Here is a 12,450-nt window from a genome sequence, read left to right as displayed (position 1 = left end):
GTGAGACAAGTAGTAAATTGAAGGAAATTTTTGTTTTAATTCCTGTTCTTTCTCGTTTCTCCAATCTTCGACTCTAAATGCAGGTAAACGAACAGACAACCATAAAACACAGACCACATGAAATAGCTTCGACTACCTTGCAATGAATACCTTTGCATCAGAAAATATCTTAGGAAAGTCAGAGAACTAATTATAAGGAGGAAAAAGCACGAAGGAAATGAATGTAATTTAGATAGTAAACATCCGTGCTTCATTCCCACCTTGAACCCCAGCGAATACGCCCTCTCTTTAACCTTCATCTTAAGCAAATATAAGGCAATGTAAGCCAAGCCAGGGTCCCTGAAGTCTTGAGGATAATATTTGTTACTATTTCTCAAAAAGTCTTCTTGCACGTCATTTTTGTGTGTGTGGAATTCATTTACACGACTGAATGTGAGGCATGCTGGAAACATCAGAAGCCCACTCCCAAGTCATCATAACGACAAACTGCTTACTGCCCAGATGCCCTTATACGGCCAGACTTCCTATAAATCTGACAGTTCAGTGTATGCATTGCGTATGGGTCTTGGCTCAGACTCACATTCTTCCCGTATGTTTCCCTGAGAGCTCTGATTTCCGTTTTGAGGGCTGGCACAGACTTCTACTTGCTCTTATAAGAAAATGTCTACAACTCCAAGTTGAAAATGTGCAAGATTCCTTCTTTAAGTACACAAACACTCCAAGTCTGGCCACTTCCCTGAAATCCTGCCAGGTTTTCTCTATGTCTGATATCTGATCAAGTAACCTTTTTAAGGATGGTGGGGGGAAAGAACAACAGCAAACATAACAGAAGGAATGTAACACGTCCAAAGCGGAACATCTTACAAGACTTAATCAAACGACCTGTACAAATGATGCCCACATAGACACACACATACTTTATATAGCTCTGTAAACAGGGCTCAGTGGCCAGCTTAGTGAATTCCTCATTTTACCAAGAAAAAAGAAAGCTCTCTAAAAAGCATTTGCTAGATAAACACTTGCTTACAAGACAAAATTAGTGCATCTTAACCATTTTGCACACAAATTCAAAGAACATGTTCTCCCAATGCTGACCTTCTGTCAATCAAAAGGGTTGGGATCAGTCAGAGTTGGACGAGGTTATAAGAAGCCACTATTTCCACTTTACCACCCAGATACACACAAACATTTGCTGAGTCATTTATAATAGCACAAGAATTCAGATCCCTATGGCATGAGTTAGGGATGGAGTGTCAGCCCTTCCCTTTGAATTTCCTGGCACTTGATGGTCCGTATCACAATATAAACATTTGGGTCTGTAAATGTCTTGGGTGTCTTATCCTTCTCTCTCTCTCTCTCTCTCTCTCTCTCTCTATATGTGTGTGTGTGTGTGTGTGTGTGTGTGTGTGTATACATCTAATAATCTTATATATCTAATATATATCTAATAATCTTTTATTTTAAACCCTTCAAAAGAGTTTTAATCATACAGCTTATAATGCACAGGACATTTTTCTATTCTGAGATTCCATGTTCTATATATTTCAATATGCTTATTTTCTCTTAGCCAATGTCAAACTCATCCACTTGGAGCTAACTTAGGACTTTTAAGACTTCAAGGGACCATGTGAATTTTAGAGTAATCATAGCAGAATGGTAATATATTTGTTATGTTTGTGGAGAAAGAGAAAATCAACAAAGATTGAAAAAATAATAAAGTACCAATTCCCTGAAATGTTTAATCGAATTAACCATCATTAAACCCTATGAAGTAAAATATTCTCATTATTATCACGATTTTATAAATGGAAACTTGGGAATAGGGTTCCTACTTGTGATTTCCCTAAGATTTGTGAATGGTAGTTCCAAGAATACAACCCAGGTCACCCAAACGTAACCCAGTCCAGCAATTTATCCCCTCCATGAATGAAAGTCTTCACTCTGTTTCACCTGAAGCTGTTGATGGTGGCTCTCAGACTCTCCAGAAGATTCAAAAATTCCCAACCGTTCCCCATCTCCTTCACCCTGCAAGCTGAGAGAGCTCACCACTGAGCCCACATCCCACCTTAGGTGAGGTTGGAGCTTCACATCCCTACCATTCCCCATTTACCACACCTTTCCAACCATTAGTGGTAGACGTAATTGGGGGTTTAGGTCTTAAAAGATTTCACTGTGGCTTCCCACATATTTTGGACTTTTAAAATCATCCACAAGGGAAGAAACAGTTGGGGGCCAAGTTGCCTTTAATACACATGTGTCTATTAACATAACTTGGAATGTTCCTTCTTTAAATAGGAACTTTTAGGCCTCTTCTCTTTGAGGAATGCTTGGAAAGAACATTAAATAACAATGATGAAAATTCTTCCTGAGCTTCAGAGGCCCCCTTTACTGGCCATTCACACTGTTGACATGCAAGTACACTGTACACCACGTGGATTGCTTAACAAGGTAATTGTGCACAGATGATGTGGTCTACACTGAAGTTGGAGTGGTTATTTTTTTTTCTTGGCTATTTTTCAACACAATGAATTGAAACTTTTAAAAAATGTGGCCAGCTTCAATAAGCTGTTTTCAACTTATGAATTGACAGTGTTGTTTCTGAAAGCTTGCCTTGGCATCAGAAACAGATATGTTTATCTTAAACCAATACAATGAAGCATCAACAACTGAAATGAATCTACTCGTTGGTGACACTACTGTCAACTGATGTGGCATTACAATAGGAAAAAACTGGCATGGTCCTGGAATCTCTTTACATAAAATGGTAACTGGAGTGATTAACAAAAAAGCAACTAAACTGTAGATTGTAAATGAAAGCACAGTTCGTTAACTGAGTCCTTACTGAAGCTAACTAGCAATATTAAGGAACTGAGATATGGTTAGACTTCATTGGCCATATTTGACATCTGTACATAAACAGAGGGAATAAAACCTATTCTTTCCTTGACCTGATCTCACTCCATTAGGCTGCAGACTCCCTGGGTAGTAAGAAGTCACAATCACTATTCATAGACCTGTAGAGTCACTAAAATATATTATTCACTGACACTCTCAGTTTATAACTAGATATAATGGGGTTCACTGTTCCTGTTATATAAACAGATTTTTTTTTTTTTTACTGCAAGACAAACCAAGTATAATCCACATTTGAAGATTATAGGTTTGAGCGCAAGACAAATCATTCATTTCTCAAAGACTCACAACGGTGTTTTCAACACCCAAAGTAAACCCCGAACTTCTTGCTGGCCTCCTCCTGTCAGGTTCCCCTGTGGCCCCCTCCTGTCTGATTTCCCTCTCTTCCCACCGGTGTTCTCATCTAACATGGGGAGCCTCTAACTACCCAGTAGATAATTATCTGCTCTGACTTAAGTCCACTTTTCTGGAAATACAGATGTCCACTCATCTCCTTTCCCTCCCTCTAACACCAACAATAAAACTGCTACATGTGTTAAGAGAAAACAAAGCAAGAGTGCTGGAAATCTCCCCCAGAAAACTGCATACACACTCAGACCCCTGGGCTTTGTTCTCTTTCTTGTGTGGCAATGGGCATCCAAATCACTATCTCAAGATACTAACAATCAAATTCCTATCTCTCCAGTATGGAATCCAGGGGATTACAGGTAAGATTTTTGGGGTTTCAGCTTAAAAGCAACTAACTCCTCTTCTGGTCTCTGAAGAACTTCAAAGGCAGACAGTGTCTAAAATTAAAATCATTACAAAAATAATAAAAGGAAACCCTTATTGAATTTTTTAGGAATCCCTGCTGTTAGCCTCTTTAACTACGTACATCCTAAGACGGATTTATGTCAGGGGGTAGAACATGCACAGCTATTAGAAACAGAAGTGAGTGGTATAAAAATAATAATTGCCGATGTGTTTAATGGTATAAATCTGGAGTGGTGCGAAGAGGTAAGGGGAAAAAAATCCTATTTGGTGCTGGAAATACTGAGCCTTCTTTTTTTTTTTCTTTTTCTTTTTTTTTTTTTTTTTTTTGGTGAGCTGGAGTGTGCCAGCTTTTTCAGACGGGAGGAATGCTGAGTGTCAAGGGGTCAGGATCAATCCGGTGTGAGTTGATGAGGCAGGAAGGTGGGGAGGAATGCGAGGAATGTCCCTGTTTGTGTAGGACTCCATTCAGCTTATTGGCGAGCCGGGGCCGCCTGGAGCGTATAAAAGCCGCGGGCCGCCCGCCCCAGCCTCACACAACAACTCTTCCCCGCTGAGAGGAGGCAGCCAGTGCAACTCTAACCACAGGCGACCAACCGCCTCTAACCCGACGGCAGCCGCCCGGCCGACAGCTCCAGAAACGACAGCCCGGCGCATCCAGACCCCCACCTCGGGTCCGAGCCCGCGATCCACCGTCCCGCCGACCGTGCCGCGCCCACCCAGCCAACGCCACCGCATACTACGACCCTCTGTCCGCAGCGCCCCGACCATGTCCGCCGCCGGCCTGGGTCCCGTCCGTTTCGCCTTCGTGCTCCTGTTCGCCCTCTGCAGCCGGGTAAGCGCATGGAGACCCCAGCTGCACTGGCGCTAGTGGGGAGGGACTCCGCCGGGAAGAGGAGGGCCCGGCGGCGGTGTGAGCCCTGCTGACCGCCCCCTCCTCCTTGCAGCCCACGTCCGGCCAGGACTGCAGCGGCCAGTGCCAGTGCACAGCCCCGGCGCCACGCTGCCCTGCGGGCGTCAGCCTGGTGCTGGATGGCTGCGGCTGCTGCCGCGTGTGCGCCAAGCAACTGGGCGAGCTGTGCACTGAGCGCGACCCCTGCGACCCGCACAAGGGCCTCTTCTGCGACTTCGGCTCCCCGGCCAACCGCAAAGTCGGCGTGTGCACGGGTAAGACCTACAGCCCCGATCCGGGCCCCTTGCCCCTTGCTGCCTCTACCGCCACTGCCTGCCAAGGTGTTGGGGACACTTTGTGACCGGCCACCTCCTCCCTCACGCCCACCTTCCCGCCAGAAAACACGCTAATAAGCTGCTGGGTTTGAGTCCTTTCTCTGGCTGTTTGCAACCCGCCTCCCTGGAGCCCTGCTCCCAACTCTCATCCCCTTTGCGCCCACTGTTAGAGGGCCAAGGACAAATGCCTGACCCTTGCATCCCCCCTTTTTCTCTTCCTCTTCTTCAGCCAAAGATGGTGCCCCCTGCGTCTTTGGAGGGACCGTGTACAGGAGCGGAGAGTCCTTCCAGAGCAGCTGCAAATACCAGTGCACTTGCCTGGACGGGGCGGTGGGCTGCGTGCCCCTCTGCAGCATGGACGTTCGCCTGCCCAGCCCTGACTGCCCCTTTCCGCGGAGGGTCAAGCTTCCGGGCAAATGCTGTGAGGAGTGGGTGTGTGACGAGCCCAAGGACCACACCGTGGTTGGCCCTGCCCTCGCTGGTGAGTTGAATCTTCTCTATGTCAGTGTTGCAGATCTCCCCCAGGCGTGAGTCTGACTTGGACAAAGGAAGGGGGAAATGTCTTTCCTGGTGTCTTACCTTGTGTTTGTGTGCTCTGCTCTGCCAGCTTACCGACTAGAAGACACGTTTGGCCCAGACCCAACTATGATTCGAGCCAACTGCCTGGTCCAGACCACAGAGTGGAGTGCCTGTTCCAAGACCTGTGGGATGGGCATCTCTACCCGGGTTACCAACGACAACGCCTTCTGCAGGCTGGAGAAGCAGAGTCGCCTCTGCATGGTCAGGCCTTGTGAAGCTGACCTGGAAGAGAACATTAAGGTATATGTTCTGCTCCTATTAACTAGTTTTCGTGGAATGACAGTGGATAGGACCAAAGTCAGGTCTCCCACCACCCTTGTTATTATAGGCCTATTATCTCCAAAAATATCTAACAGTTGTGCTGTTTTGCTGGAATGATTGTGTAATAGGAACTACCAGCTTTCCACTAAAAATCCTCCCCAGTGTTAGTTAATTCAAGACATCCCAAGAGAGGCTGTCTATTTTTGGAAAACTGGCAAATGAGAGTCAGACTTCCTCTTCTCAAAATATAAAAAAAAGTCAGACAGCATAAGCTTAGAACACACAGAGGTTAAAGAAAGCCACTCCCCTTGTGGTGTCACTGATTTTTCTCTTCTCCTTTGTCTTCCTTAGAAGGGCAAAAAGTGCATCCGTACCCCCAAAATCTCCAAGCCTGTCAAGTTTGAACTTTCTGGCTGCACCAGCGTGAAGACCTACAGGGCTAAGTTCTGCGGAGTGTGCACAGATGGCCGATGCTGCACCCCTCACAGAACCACCACCCTTCCCGTGGAGTTCAAGTGTCCTGACGGTGAGGTCATGAAGAGGAGCATGATGTTCATCAAGACCTGTGCCTGCCATTACAACTGTCCTGGAGACAATGACATCTTTGAGTCACTCTACTACAGGAAGATGTATGGAGACATGGCTTAAAGCCAGAGAGTGAGAGACATTAACTCATTTGGCTGTGACTTGAACTGATTCACATCTCATTTTAGTGTAAACATGATTTCAGTAGCACAAGTTATTTAAATCAGTTTTTCTAACTGGGGAAAAGAAAAATTCCCTCTAAATTCAAAATGCTGTGTCATGTGACATTCAAACAAATAGTCTATCAACCCCAGACACTGGTTTGAAGAAAGTAAGACTTGACAGTGGGGTTACGTTAGCGCATAGCACCAGAATGTATACTAAGGTATGGCTTTAGGAGCAGTGGGGGGGCACCAGTAGAAAGGCTTGGAAGCTTAAAGTAGTGATGTACCTGCTATTTGGAGTGTTAACTGAGAAGGAAAATTTTAGCATGCTCACTGACCTGCCTGTAGCTCCCGCGACAGCTAGGATGTGTGTTCTCCAGCCATCGTGAGGCTGAGTCAAGTTCTTCTTTAAGTCAGAACAGCGGATTCAGCTCTGACATTCTGATTCAACTGACAGTGTTCAGAAATCAGAATCCTGTCTATTAGACTGGACAGCTTGTGGCAAGCTAATTAGCCTGTAACAAGCCAGATTTTTTTTATTGATATTGTAAATATTGTGTATATATATATATATATATTTGTACAGTTATCTAAGTTAATTTAAAGTTGTTTGTGCCTTTTTGTTTATGTTTTTAATGCTTTGATATTTCAAATGTTAGCCTCAATTCTGAACACCATAGGTAGGACATGAAGCTTGTCTGATAATTCAAAGCATGGAATGGATATTCAAAAGGAAATTCTGCTCAATTAGAGTGACAGTCCATGAAAACAATCTGTTTTGATGAAGGTGAGACAGTGATGCCCTTGGAAGTCTGATTTGTAGGTTGAAAATGAGGTAGCCTCACTTTTAATGAACAAATGGCCTTTATTAAAAAAGGAGTGGCTCTACATAGCTGGTCAGTTTTTCCACCTGGAAGCATTTGTTTCTACTTTGACTATGACTGTTTTTTGGACAGTTTATTTGTTGAGAGTGTGACCAAAAGTTACATGTTTGCACCTTTCTAGTTGAAAATAAAGTATATATTTTTTCTATAAAGAGCTTGTAAACATTTTTTTCTGTAAACATTTCTGAGTGTTCTTGCATGTAAATGGGAAGCTTTTATTTGCCTTAAAACAATTCACCTATTATTTTTAAATTTCTTATATATACTAATTGGTTAATCACTTCAATAGAAATTTCACATAAACATATTTCACACTGAATCGTAACAAACTTGCAGGAATACACACTGTATTGAGCACACAGGCTTTTTTTATGTTCACAATACTTTATAAATACAAATTCGATTCTAGATTTCTTCAGTTTCCACAAGCCCCTATTTTATTACTCTCAGTCCTATTTACATTTAATACCTCTGGCCATTGTAGGCATTTAATTTTCAACACTTCACATCACAAACTAGTCTGCGTCTTGCACAAAGGAAATGTTTAAGTATTTTTTTTAATTTTTTTGAATTTGTGTTCTCTACTGTAGATGTATTTCTGAACTTTTAATATCTTACTTAGCTGTCAAATGTGAAAAGTATAAAATTAGATCTGCATGAAAATGGAGCAATCACAAATAGATGGCATAAGTAGAAAAAGAGGATACGTAAATCTTCCATTTATTAACATTAATAGAAATTTGTCTTAAGACCATTATCTCCATTTCCCTAAGTTTTTGGCTTTTTCAGATCTCAGGATCCACAAAGGGTTTGTAAGTGACAAAATGAAATTGTTCAAGAAGCCCAGTGTGGAAATGATATTGGATCTTTCCAAGCCTCTACTGAAAAGGGAACTGATGTTAAGTGGCAAAGAAAAGAAATTTTCCAAGTACAACTAGAACCTCATTTTTTTCCAAATCAGAATAGCTGTAGATTCTAGGGGGGGAAAAAAATAGTTGCAGACAAACTAACCTATCACAAGGTAATTGGCAATGTTTTAGTGGAAGTGTCATTTCGAGAGATAAAAATACATCTGAAAATAAAGACCAGTTCTACAAACAGTGCCCATTGCCACAAACCAAAGTGAAAACTTCCCGTATTCAATATGTGAACAGTATTTCTGGTCAAAACATTGGATTTTTAGGATATACCCACATACATATATAGAAAAGCTCTCATCCCACTTCCCCAAATAAACCCACATGTGCACACACATGCGCACGCACACACACAGACATACACACAGAGTACTCTGTGTTTAGTTCACTTTTCCTTCCTGTCAATTGACTCCTGGCTGCAAAGGTGAAGGGCCATGGTAAATGAGCCTGTTTTAAAAGGAATTTGAGAATTCTGGGAAAATAAAAGTAGTAATAGAAGCATACAAGTAAATTTTCCAAATCTCCACATAAAAACAGAGTAGTTTGTGAAATCAAAATCCCACGAGTAATATGTATTTTTAAAAATTAGGTGGCAAGGCATCCCTTGAACCCCAAAATATGAGTAAGGAAATAATCATCAACCCCTACAAACCTGCACTATATCAGCATGCATGTGGGCAAAAAAGCAAAAGGGATGTATCAGGGTATCTGATGCTTCTGAGAACAGGAAAGCTCCAAAATAGCCAACAGTGAAATAAATATAGAAGACCAATTTGAGAGCAGCTACTGAAACTGGTAGAGGTTTTGCTCACTCCAACAAAATGTACAGACCAAGGCTCTTTCACAAGCAAGGACTCCACACTTTTGGGAGTAGAATGAAAATTGAGCAGGTCAGAGACAAAAAAGATATTGAGAGAAAAGGTCCAGATAAAAATAAGGAGAGAAACAGAGGTTTGAAACCTCAGGAGGCAAATTGCCATACTTTTAATACTGCATAAAAATAACAAAAGTGGGAGCTCTATGAAGTTAGAAAAGTTATCTAAATCAAGCCTCCTTCTTGAACAAAATTCAGGAAAACTAATTTCACATAAAAAATAAGAAAACAAGTATCAAAGCCAAATTTCATACAAAGTTATCATATAAAATAAAGTACAGAATAACATACCTACAGATATAAGCATGTCAGAAATGCAGGCCCAGAAAACATGTTAAAATGATAACGTACTATTTTAAAAGAATATTAAGAAAATGACATTAGACATAAATGATAAAAAGGAAACAACTATTGAGAAAATAGCAACATACATCAGAATTAGTAAAACTTAGAAATATGATGATAAAACTCAAGAGGGAATTAGAACTAAAAGAAATATATCAAACTAGAAGAAACACAAGAGTGAATAAATACAACAGATAATTCCTTAAGAAGAATAGTGAAAGGATAAATATTAGGTTGGTGCAAAAGTAATTGAGGTTTTTGCAATTATTTTTAACCTTTTAAACCGCAGTTACTTTTGCGCCAACCTAAAAAATAAAGAACAAAAATGTTTCAAGAAAAAGTAATAAATATTGTAGGTCAGCGAAGAAGATCCAACATATACATAGTAGGAATTTCTGAGACACAACAACAAAAGTCTAAAAACCATAAATCAAGAAACCTTTAGTGAAATAAAAAGTGATTTGAAAGCACATATTGTAAGAACATGCCTGGTACCTAATAAAATCAACCATCACAAAGATTTATTCTAGTCAAATTGCTGAAATATAAAGAAAAAGGAAAAACCATTGGGACATCTAGGTAAAAGAACATGAGCCTTATAAGCAAAAGAAATTTAACTCATCATTAGCTTTTTGATTGCAACACCAGAAAAATTGGAATAACATATTTAATATACTCAAGGAAAGAAAACGTGAGCCAAAAAACTTTTATCATCAAAAATTGACATGCAAGAATAAAAGACACAAACTATAAAAATCATATAAGAACTCAGGGCATATGTTCCTATGAGCCATTCCCGAGGAACCTACTAGAAAAGAAACTCAGACAACAAAATATCTGAGACATATTAACATCAGGACTTGTGGTAAGCATTTAACATAGCTTATCTTTAGAACTACAACTAAATAAAGGTAAAGAGTAGAAGGTATAGCATACGTATACAGTATAGAGAGCAACCATAAAAGATGGAGGAGAGAATGGAAATAGCATATGACCAGCCCCTCCAGATATTTAACTGCTTTTCTTGGTGGTGGTGGTATTATTAATAATGTTATTCTGTTAATGAGTGATAAAGCAAACGAACCATAATTGATATTTTAATTTGATCCCTCGTGTTGGTAAGTACTGGGCTTCTTAGTGAGGAAGGCAGAAAATACAGATGTAATATAAAAGTGGTTAAATGAAATTCTGTAGTACTGAATTTGAATTAAATATCAGCATAAACTTATGATATATTTTATCTTTAAAACAAACACACACACATACCAGTACATACACACATACACATATATTTTATCCTACATCTGCTCACTGAAAAGGCTTAGCTACAATGTCAGCTCAAGAGCAATGAGCATCCCTAGGCCTGGATTGTGCTCTTGAATTATTACTTTCCTCTAAAAGAAACTAGAGCTTCTTGGAGAATGGCTGATTCCAGGTCTAGAGCAAGAAATGTGTAAGATAAGTGCATTTGTGCTTGAAATATCTTTTCATATTGTATAATAATAAAGTTAACAAGGACCATTAAGATCATATTAAAAGGATTCAGGAGTCAAATTGAAGAGACGCGTATGAAAGAGGGGGGCAGTTTGAGCTGCAATAAGGACAAGAATAAAAATGTCAGTGTATTCAACGTATCACCTATTCTTAAGTTCATTAGTTCACAATAAAAGTTAAAGAAAAAACCTAATTGGTCACCTAAGAATGACAGGGAACTTATTCATTATAGAGCAAATGTAATCTTTTATAATGACTCCAGTACCATAGCTTTGGTATGCTGCACACCAGACAGTGCCGCAGACATATCGGCCTAATCTAGATATAAGCCAGAGATGACTTTTAAAAGAAATAAATCTCTTAGTCAGTAGTGTTCATTTCATGATGATTAGTTTAAAGTAATTTCGTGTTCTGTTTTGATATTTTCTGTGGTTTTCTAAATATCCTGAAATGAACATGCACTTTTTTATAATCAGAAAAATATATTTGAAATAAATCTTTTATCACCTCATTTAAAAATAGCAAAGAATACGCCAAAAAGTTTTAAGAGTTTTTCATGATTGCAGATTTAGATAAACAGTTCACAATACATAAATCAGTAAATGGCTTAGCTATTTAAGTGACTATTCCTTAATTAGCCATGCGCCTGGAAGCATGTGCAACACACAGATAGCTTCTAGAGAATTCCTGTATTCATGTATATTCAATATATCCTCTGACCTCATTTTCCCATGCCATAAATAAAATCATGAAAGACTTTTCTCCACAAGTTTATAATAACTATTCTTTATCTCATGAATGATACTGATTATATATGGACTGTTGCTAAGACTAAGAATAAAGTAAATATAAAATATATCCTTAAAATACTAAGTCAGATTCTAGTTCTAAACATAAGATCCAAAGCAATAAACATGGAGGCCATCCATCTCCTATATTGTATGTTTAAAAGTTAGTGGAAGATGAGTTAGTAAGAAATTTAGAGTATCACTGATTAATTAGAATTTTCATCTCAAATATAAAATATATTAAGACTTGCTTAGGTCAACAAATTATAACACAATTTTTGTCAGCACATATAACATGTGTAATTTAGAAAAATATAACTTTAGAAAACTGCATGACACTGTTTACTAAAGCTAAACCTATAGTTACCTGTTACATAGCAAACTTTTACTCCTAGGTATAGATCCAAGAGAAATTAATGAAAGACATATACAAAATTCTCATAGTTTCATCTTCCCCAAAACTGAAAAAAAAAAACAAATGTATAGCAATAGAATAAACAGAATGTAGACTATTCATGCGATGGAATAATATACATCAATAAAAAAAATTATTGGATTATGTTGAATGAAAGAAGCCAGACAAACAAAGCAAGCACATATGTGATTTCATCTATGTGACATTGAACAATAGGCTAAACTAATCAACAGTGACAGAATTCAGAATAGTGGTTACTTTGGAGGTGGGGGCATGAGAAAATTTGGCATACATTTATTATATGTATATTACAT

At 39.5% G+C, this 12,450-nt stretch overlaps 1 protein-coding gene across 1 annotated transcript; it reads left to right on the top strand.

Annotated features, from left to right (window-relative positions):
* Positions 1 to 4,186: 4,186 nt before the first annotated feature.
* CCN2 (cellular communication network factor 2) lies at positions 4,187 to 7,455 on the top strand. Its single transcript, XM_033103413.1, has 5 exons — positions 4,187 to 4,498; positions 4,611 to 4,830; positions 5,120 to 5,371; positions 5,498 to 5,709; positions 6,082 to 7,455. Exons 1-5 carry the CDS (start codon positions 4,433 to 4,435, stop codon positions 6,376 to 6,378), a joined length of 1,047 nt encoding a protein of 348 aa, XP_032959304.1. The 5' UTR covers positions 4,187 to 4,432; the 3' UTR covers positions 6,379 to 7,455.
* The last annotated feature ends 4,995 nt before the right edge of the window (positions 7,456 to 12,450 follow it).

Source organism: Rhinolophus ferrumequinum, chromosome 3, assembly GCF_004115265.2.
Source record: "Rhinolophus ferrumequinum isolate MPI-CBG mRhiFer1 chromosome 3, mRhiFer1_v1.p, whole genome shotgun sequence".
NCBI lineage: Eukaryota > Metazoa > Chordata > Mammalia > Chiroptera > Rhinolophidae > Rhinolophus > Rhinolophus ferrumequinum.
The sequence above is the reverse complement of the archived record's forward strand: the minus strand, read 5'-3'. Positions and strand labels throughout refer to the sequence as shown.